Source organism: Pseudophryne corroboree, chromosome 1, assembly GCF_028390025.1.
Source record: "Pseudophryne corroboree isolate aPseCor3 chromosome 1, aPseCor3.hap2, whole genome shotgun sequence".
NCBI classification, from domain to species: Eukaryota; Metazoa; Chordata; class Amphibia; order Anura; family Myobatrachidae; genus Pseudophryne; species Pseudophryne corroboree.
In genome coordinates this window covers 1,118,036,970-1,118,047,109 of record NC_086444.1, presented here as the reverse complement: position 1 = coordinate 1,118,047,109, position 10,140 = coordinate 1,118,036,970, and the positions used below count along the sequence as shown (strand labels likewise).

The following is a 10,140-nucleotide window of genomic DNA, read 5'->3' as shown; positions in this document are numbered from 1 at the left end:
CAGGGATTTTAACATGCTGTTTTTCCATGATGGCGGTTCAGCAGAACAGAGAATCAGCTTGTAGATCAGGCATGTCCAAACTGCGCCCCCCCCCAACTGTTGAGAAACTAAACATCCCAGCATGCCCTGAACCAGCTTTAGCATTCTCTGACAGCAAAACTGTGTCAGGGCATGCTGGGATATGTAGTTTCACAACAGCTGGAGGGCCGCAGTTTGGACATGCCTGTTGTAGATGTATGGCCCGCATTAGACCAAACAAGGCCAAAACTGCAATTTATATGGGTCCAAAAAATAATATTACAGATCTAAACATAATCCAAACTAGAGACTGTAAAGTTATACAGAATAGTTGAGGCTAATGAGAAAGACTTAGGGGAGGTCACAACGGTCGTCACACAGTACATCAACTAGATGAACAGCTTTGACTTAAAAATATCGTAACAGTAATATACATGACACACTGACAAAATACACTGACACATATCCACTTTATTTTAATACCAGATGTGAATCACAATATACAGCTTTGGGAGTTCACTCACGGATTAGTGTTTTCTGTAAAGGCAAAGTGACCTTACCGTCATAAAATCCGTTGTATTGCAGAATATGAAATGAAGAGATGATTAAGTGTACCACTGACATGCATGGTGTTGGTCTTCACAGAAAGTGAAGCAAGCCGACTGTATGCAGACACCTGCCAACTGAATCAAAAGCCCCGCCTACTTGCTGACAGGTCTGCCTACTCGGAGCTTCAATAATACCAATTAAACAGTAAAAACTAATGCACACCGAGATATGTTATATTTTACTCAACCAGATTATTTCAAAACTGTAGTTAAACAGAGACATATGAGTGAACCCCCATATACCCACAATATTTAGCGCACATGACATATTTATAGAATAAAATATATTAATCTGTGACCTTCTTCTTGTTGTTTTTTTAAATATTATGTTACTATTAGGGGTAAATGTTGTATTTCAGGGTCTAAATCGCACATTTAATTTAAGATTTTTTGCTGTCGATTTTAAAGACCGATGTAAAGAATCGTGTGTTAGTTAATGTGCAACTTAGACTGTGAAACACAACATTGATGTTGATCGATCTAAAACTGATCGACATCGATCTTTAGTACATTACCCCCTACAGTCTAGAAAATGCAGCTGCATCGTTGAGTTACTTGTCATCTAACTGTAAAGGTGGAGAGCCGATTGGAGATTTTCCTGACAACTGCAACCTCATTCCAGCTGAAAACAATTGCTGACATACAAATAAGTGTTGGTTATAATGCGGAATCTTTTAAGTACAATATAATAACATTTTAAAAAAATAAAATTGGGCTGAGCGATGAAAAATGCTTTGTAAAAAGATTTTTGAGGGCAGACATTACCTTAAAACCCTCATCTTCACAAAGAGATCTGAAGATGACGCAGCATTTCCTTACACTATTCTGCTACTCCTCTGTGACACCCAGTCAATGGTTGGCTGAGCATCATGGGTAGTAAGTATCACCTATAGGTCTACTACCCATAATGCTCATCCATCCTGTGACTGGTACAGCTTAGCAAGAGCTGTGAGACTGGGGGTAATTCAGATGCGGACTGAGTTGCTGCTTTTCTCGCAAAGTACCAATTATCATGTATCATGTGCAGGAACCATTCTGTGAATGCAAGAAAGGGTCCTGCAATGTCGAAAGCAGTCCAGCATGAGACTTTCTGTGATTGACAGTTTGATGCCTTTTAGTGGCGGCGATAACCTCCGTTTGTAAAAACGAAGGCGTATTTCTGCCCTTTAAGGGGAGTGAAGAGGAAAGTATCTCAGTCATTGAGCATAGATTTCCAGGCCTCCTACAAGCATCTGCGACGGGCAGCTTGCACGACCCTATGGGTGCCGCAAGACACCCAATGGTGTCGAAGGAGGCATCTACTTGTAATAAATGCCTCCTGCTGCATTTACATACAGAGCCATCGCTGCTGCTACTCTGTCCACATCTGAATTAGCCCCTCTGAGAGTAAAAGTATCTGTATCAAAGACGTGTCTAGATAGTTTTATTCTGAGCTGCGGCATTAAAGTTTCTCTAAGTTACATGACCAGTGAGAAGCCATAGTCACCAACCTTCCGTGGCATGCAGTGAAGAGCCACAGATGAGGGTAAGCCCCCCTCCCATTTCTTCAAAACAGAGTCACTCCCAGTGAAGAGACTAGCAGCATTTTATTGATATAAATAAATGTTTTTGTAAAAAGTGCTACTAATCTGTTAAAATGGAATGTCGTAAGTGGGCAAATTTTTTTAAATAAGCAACGTCCCCGAACAGTGACTTTTTCTTTCTTTTTTTAAATAATGAACAAAATAATTACAGTAGACCTGCAGTTTATAAATTAAATTATAAGCACTCATGACGAGAACATCACGTGTCTTTGCCAGTGATGTGTGGGACTGAGATAACACGGCAAGCCAAAGAGGGGGGTGTCAGTCGCTCTTGTAAACATGCTCAGGAACACATTGAATAGATGAATCAGTCTTTGACTTCCGCAGAGAAAATGGAGTGAATACAAGAGAAAAGTGCGTTAGGTGCAGTCGCCCTCAGCACTGGCTGAAACCGGCTTTCTTCTTCATTAGAAAACAAGCTGTGTGCTGGTGTTTCACCGGGCGCAGTTTTCTCCGCTTCCTTTTGTACTTTCTTATGACTGCAACAGTTATTAATAGAATGACGGTGGTAAAAAGGCAAAGGCAGAAAAAGATGAGCGGCTTCCTCTGCTGGATGTATGTACAAAAAGGACAAACGTTCTCTGCAATCGTCATCCTGCAGGAGTTTCTTGTGTGATCCAATGGGAAGCCGTTTGCCGTAATGATTGCACTGTATGTACTCACTGAAGCCTTCGGTTTCAAGTTGTACATGGCAGAGTTGAAGAATCCATATTGTGGTTTGGTTTTATCGGTCAGCTTAAATGCATAGTATCCTTTCAAGTTGATGCCATCTTGTAGGTAGGCTGGAAGAGAATGAGATAGAGTGGGGTCAGTAATATTACATATCAATCCTCATTCCGAGTACAAAGAATATAGAAATATTTATTAATATTGAGGTATTACCTTCTTTCCTAGTGACTTGCACATTTGATAGCGAGTAATTTTTATTGTGGAAAATGTAAGTCATAACTTCATTTTACTTTTGTGAAGAACATTGGGTAAGCAGTAACTAGGGATTTTATAATGTTCTGTGATTGCATGTCTATCATGAAAGCACAAGTGTTTCCCTAATATCCAGTGAGTAAATAGTTGCCTAAATCTCCCAGAATGCTCTTGACACTCCCACATTAGAGGAAGACCTCTCAGACGCCTAAAAGAGCAGAACATTCTCCGACAGAGTGCTTATCTGCCACATGGTCCATCTTTGGGGTTTACTGTGGTGCACCATGGCACTATCTCCTCTGATTGCTACACATTCACCTCAATGACTCAGAGAGATAGATGAGCCCAGGATAGTGATGCACAGGGTGTAGTACATGAGGTAAATGGCCCTACTATAAGGCAGCTGTCTAGGGAGCCAGGATCTGTGGGGCACCCCCACGTCTGCCTATCAAAAAATTAAGAATGTCTCTGAAGGAGGCATCCTTGTTGAACTTAATGCAGACAGTGGCTGTTGAACTTCTAAGACGCCATCTCTGCACTTTCTACTGAGGGGCTTGAAAGTTGGTATTGATGTTTGGGTTGGGTGGAGGGATAGGCTGAAGTATTGCCTAGGGTTCCAAGAGACCTTGCACTGTCCCTGTATACAAAGCATCACACAGCAGATATAGATGATGATAAACAGAATGTATTACAGAGGGAGAGTATGGCGACATGAGGGATTGAGAAGGTGATGATGCATATGGACTATTTCTTAATATGATTTATGAGATATAAATGAACAATATGAACATTTATGTGGGGGATTGATGATGGATATGATAATATAGGGGATTAATGGGAGACATGATAAATGCAGTATTGATGTAGGAGATAATATTTTAGGACCAATTGGGATATGAGGATACTGTGGATCAATGGAAGACATGAAATTGTATTGGATTAATGGGAATATGATTCTATGGGGATTAGAGATGAAGATCTGGGGGATTGATGATAATATGTTGGACTAATGGGGAATATGATGGTATGGGGGACTAATGGGGAAGATGATATCAGGGATGGATAGGAAATATGATGATATGGGGATTCCTGGGGGATGAGGAGATGGGAGATTGATAGGGAAGATGATATGGGGATTTATGAGGAACATAATGATATAGGAACATGATAGGAAAGATGATAGAATGGTGGAACTGATTGGGGAGATAAGGGTTTAGGGAATTGGTGGATAGATGAGGATATAGGGGATTGGTAGGGAAGATGATATGGGCAGTTATAGGGGAGTGATTGAGAGAAGATAATGTGGGGTATTGAAAGAGCAGATCATGATTTGGGGGAGATGATGGTATGGGGGACTGGTGAGGGAGACTGTTAATGGGGGCTGTGAGGAGGTGAGAAAAAGGGGGATTGATGGGTAGATGATGATATAAGGTATTGATGGAAGAGATAACTGTATATGGGATTTATGAGGGAGATGATGACATTGAGAATTAACCAAACTACACCAACGTACATCTCAGCATTTATCTCAAAATATCTCCCAACCCAACCTCTTCGCTCTCCACAAGATCTGCATCTCTCATCCACACTCATTATTCACTCCCATTCATGATTGCAGGACTTTCTTAGAGCTGCACCCACTCTGTGGAATGCCCTCTCATGCACAATAATACCACTTTCAGATATACCACTCTGGAATTTCCCTGCTCAGACCCTGCCACTTCCCTGGATCACGGACCCTGCCCAGTCCCTGCATCATTTTTCCTGTGCCTACATGTCCCAACAGATATACACATATGTTACAAAAAAAAAGGTATGCCATGTTTTTAACTTGTGAAGTAAACTGTAAAGTGCTGTCCCAATCCTTACCTTGTAATAGTTGCTGGTTGTATTGCTGTAAATAATGCTTTCTAAGTTCATCGTTTTCTGAATATTTGTCTTCCACTCCATTTGCTGTAATGTAAATTGGAACGTTTCCATAGTTCTTCTTTATCCAGTTTAGAAGTCTCCTTATCCCATACGGAACTACCGCCAGTCCATTGGATGAAGACAGCCGTGTGACATCCAAGAGAAAAGAGATGTCTTGGCCAGAGTCAAATCTGCTGTCATTCTTTGCCTCGTGAATCACCAGTCTAGTGGTGAAATGATTCAAGGCAAAGAAATCTGCTGCACCTCTCACCAGCTTCTTTTCTTCCTCTGTGAAATGCGGAAGGAAAGACTTAGAAATTCCCTTTTGGTTCTTGGTTTGGATATACTGTCTCATGAGAGGTGGGTAGTCGCCAGAGCCAAATAATGGCTCAGCAAGCCAAGCAATGTCAAATTCCAGAAAACGTTTTGCAGCCTCGTCGTGGGAATTGAGAAAGGGATTGGCTGGCTCGACCCAGTCAGCATGTAGAGACAGTGATATTTGACCTTGTTGTTCAGTCCTATAGATCTTGTCATACAAATGCCATGCCATAGAATGGGCAATGAGTGCATTGTGTGCTGCTCGGTAAGTGTTATTACTGTTGGTTTGGTAATGGTGACTTAGACGGTTTGGCTCATTAATAGTGATCCACTGCTTCACCAGGTCGCCCAGTTCTTGAAAGCACAGCTCTGCATAGTCCCTGAATACTTGAGCGATAGTCATATTTAACCAGCCTCCATTTTCTAACAAAGGTCCAGGAAGATTCAGCGAACTATGTGTTGGGTAATAAAGTGTCAACATGGTCTTGACTCCAAATTTGGATGCTTCTTCTATCATGCAACGGTAATACCTCAGGACTTCTCTATTAATTGTGGACAAATCGCCCCGTGGCAGGATCAAGGACCAGTCTAGAGCAAATCTGTAATGTGTGACTTTCATTTTCGTCAGCATGTCTACCTGTTTTTTGATGGTGAGGAAATCAGTGCATTGAGCAGTACGAGTCTTCAGCTTTACTCCTTTTACTGCATGCAGAATCCCGTCTCCTGTGATATTCCACACATACAATCTGCGATCTGTGAACTGAGGAGAAGAGGGAGCCAGCTCTGCCTGGGAACAAAATGAGCTGAGAATTAGGATCAGTTGGCAGCTATGTCATATTTTGTATTCTGCATGCACCAGAGCCTTATTAAGGGGTGAGTGCCTTGTTCCCCCTTTCTCAAAGGTCCCCCGACTGAAGCACTTCTTGCCTGTACGCTATTGCTGGCTGTTGCATAGTAATGCTGTGGCATTGGGAAACCATGCAGGGAAAGAGGAGATTGCTGCTGCTCAGTGACAGCAGCCTCCCTGGACCCTCTGCAGCCTAGCACACCCTACTGGGCTGGGGAGGGAGGCTGATGCCATTAAGCAGCAGCTGTCTCCTCTCTCACTGCACAATGTTCCCCTGCGCTGCTATAAAGCAGCTAAGCCGTAGTTGGCAGGTAAATATTATGTAGGGGCTATCACCCCTGGGAGCGGTGCTATATTAAGTGCCCCAGGACCCCCGGCTTAGCCTGGCCCTGGCAAGCATGAATAATTTACTTCTGTGCAAGGGTGTGCCTTGTAATTCTGCCGACGGAGTCCGGAAATGCTCCTCATCCTTTACACATAATACTATAAGAAATTACATACTAGTAATGTATAGTATAAAACACAAATGTAATTTAAATGGGTGTGGTATGGAAGGTAGATAGTAACTAGGTTGACAGTGTCTAGGTCGACCACTATTGGTCGACAGTAACTAGGTCGACAGGGTCTTTAGGTCGACATAAGTTTTTAATGTTTTTAATGGGGGGTTTTTGTGTCGTTTTCTTCGTAGAGTGACCGGGAACCCAAATTAGTGCACCGTGTCCCTTTGCATGGTAAGCGAACTTCGGGCAAGGTGCCTCGCTCTGCTACCGCTTCGCTTGGCACAGATTACCGTTCCAATCGTAGTCCACCTGGATCGTTAAGTATGAAAAGGTTCAAAAAAGAAAAAAATCGTGAAAAACTCATGTCGACCTTTTGACCTGTCAACCTATAACATGTCGACCTAGAGACCTGTGATGTTAGTGTATTAGAATGCTTAATATTTGTAGACACTCCCTTACTGATCTGTGTAAGCCTGAATCTTCAGTGATGGTCCCTGGGACCAGGGGGATGCTGGGAAGTGGGTGGTCCAGTGTGCAGTGTGCCTGGAGTTGGATGGAATAAACAGCACAGCAGTGAACTCACATGTCTCTGTGTCCTGATGACTGGATTTACAAACATATGAACAAAACATGGTGTCAGAAGAAGTTTAACTTGGACTGCTAGTGCTCTCAGAGTGTGAAAGAATCTTGCAGAAGTCTGTGGCTGGGATACTCTGTGTCTGCAAAACCTGCCATGTGCTCCTATCTTCAAACAGTGAGTAAACATGGATAAACTAGCTCCTCCAACCGGCATGCTGAATGTCTGGTAACTTGTCTGAAAACTGGAAAAGATTTAAGCAAAGGTTTAATATATATCTTGCTACATGTGGAGCTGATTCAGAGACTGACAAAACGAAGGCATCCATTTTCCTCCATGTGATAGGAGAGGATGTGCTGGACATTTAGAATAGTTTTCAGTTTGATGAGGGGCAGAATATGGTGCTATCTTCTATAATGCAAAAGTTTGAAGATTACTTTGTGCCAAGGAAAAATGTGACATATGAAAGATATAAGTTTTTCACATGTGATCAGAAGTCTGGAGATGGATTTGATCAGTATGTTACAGAGCTGCAATCACTCAGTAAAACCTGTGAGTTTGGTGATTGAAAGGATTCACTGATTAGAGATCGTATTGTCTGTGGAATACCTGATAATGGACTCAGAGAGAGACTGCTGAGAGAGCAAGACCTAACACTAGAAAAGGCAGTGACTATGTGTAGATCTGCAGAAATATCTAGATTTCAAGCCAAAAAGTTACACAAGGATGCTGATGGTGCTGTCCATGTAGTGCAGAACACAGAGCTAAGCAAACCTCCATTCTCAAGAATGAAGCAGTCTAAGCCACAGTCTAATAAGGAAATGTGTAGTAGATGTGGAAATGCTCACAATCCTAAAATGTGCCCGGCTTATGGTAAAACCTGCATGAAATGTGGTAGACTTAATCACTTTGCCAAATGCTGTAAAATTAAAAGTAAAACAACCAAAGTGCATGCTGTTAAACAAACAGATGAATTCTTTGTGGATTGCATTGAACTTTGCAGTGCAGATAAGAAAGAATGGATTGTCCCTTTAACTGTGAACGAGATTGTCATTCCCTTTAAGCTTGATACTGGGGTGCAGGTGAATTTAATATAATTTCAAGACTATAAGACTTTTAGAGTAAAACCTAAAATTCATCCAACCAAAGTGAAAGTTACAGGGTACACTGGGGAGGAAATTTCTGTGAAAGGTACATGCTTAGTGACACTGAAATATAAGGGACAACAGTTTAAAACATCTTTACTGATTGTGGATAAAAATGTGCAACCGATTCTAGGATTAAGTTCCTGTGAGAAACTAAGCTTGCTAAAGAAAGTTTTTATGGTGACATCACAAGTAGAAGATGACTGCAAATCGATGTTTACAGAATACAGAGACTTGTTTGAAGGTCTAGGTTGTTTGCCTGGAGAGCATAAAATAAATATAGACACGCAAGTTTCTTCAGTGATACACCCCTGTAGAAAAGTGCCGTTTGCGCTGAGAGAAAAACTGAAACAAGAGTTCAATCGCATGGAAGCCTTGGGTGTGATACAGAAAGTTGATGAGCCTACTGAATGGGTAAGCTCCTTAGTAAATGTTGAAAAGAAAAATGGACAACTCCGAATATGTCTAGACCCCAGAGATTTAAACAAAGCTATTAAACTAGAACATTTCAAATTACCAACCAGAGATGAAATCATGTCGCAATTTGCGGGAGCAAAATGGTTCAGTAAATTGGACGCGTCTTCAGGAATCTGGCAAATGAAGCTAGATGAGGACAGCTCAAAGCTTTGCACATTTAATACACCATAATGTCGATACAGATTTCTTCGACTACCATATGGAATATTGTCTGCTCCAGAAGTATATCACAAAAAGATACACATGATTTTTGAACATATTCCAGGTGTTGAAACAATGATGGATGACATTATTGTCTGGGGATCTACAAAGGAAGAACATGATTCTAGATTGAGTCCAGTAATGGAACTTGTCAAGAAAGTGAATCTAAAGCTAAACAAGGACAAATGTGGATTTGGCGTGAATACACTTACCTTTATGGGCGACGTGGTCTCGGATCAAGTTGTAAAACCAGACCCAAGGAAAATAACAGCCATAGTGAACATGGAACGTCCTAACAACAAAGACGATGTCAGAAGATTCCTAGGAATGATTACTTACTTAGGAAAGTTTATTTCTCAACTCTATGAATGAACAGCCTCTCTTAGATGGTTGTTGGACAAAGATAACGAGTGGATGTGGTCACATGAACAAGAAGAAAGTTGGCAAAACTTGAAACAGATCATTACAGAGCAACCAGTGCTAAAATTCTTTGATCCTGCGAAAAGAATAAGAATTTCAGCAGATGCTTCGCAATTTGGCCTAGGCTCAGTGCTGTTACAAGAACATGAGGATACATGGCAACCAGTAATCTATGCATCAAGAGCACTGAAAAGTGCTGAAACAAGGTATGCTCAGATAGAAAAAACTTCTAGCGATCACATATGCATGTGAGCGATTTCATCAGTTTGTGTATGGTCAAACATTTACAGTGGAAACTGACCACAAGCCATTGATAGCTATCATGACTAAATCATTACATGACTGTCCCATGAGAATTCAACGAATGCTTATCAGACTACAGAAATATGATGTACACTTGCTGTACTGTCCCGGCAAATACATGTACATTGCTGATACACTTTCTCGTGCTGTGGACAAAAGTGAAGGTTCCAAAAGTCTGATGGATGAAGAGATAGAAGCCTATGTTAATTTGATCGTTGCTTCTCTACCAGTGTCTCTTGCAAGACAAGAACAGATTAGGAAAGAAACTGAGACAGAGGACACAATGAAAGTGTTGAAAGATATCATTCTGAAAG

General features: G+C 41.4%; 1 protein-coding gene across 1 annotated transcript in view; it reads right to left on the bottom strand.

The window, feature by feature from the left end:
* Window positions 1-471: 471 nt before the first annotated feature.
* KLB (klotho beta) overlaps window positions 472-10,140 on the bottom strand; it is a 44,147-nt gene continuing 34,478 nt past the window's right edge. Inside the window, exons 4-5 of the mRNA XM_063922756.1 lie at window positions 5,000-6,143; window positions 472-2,991 (exon numbers count right to left, since the gene is read on the bottom strand). Coding sequence (XP_063778826.1) covers window positions 2,585-2,991; window positions 5,000-6,143 — 1,551 coding nt within the window. The 3' untranslated portion in view covers window positions 472-2,584. The remainder of the gene's footprint in view (window positions 2,992-4,999; window positions 6,144-10,140) is intronic.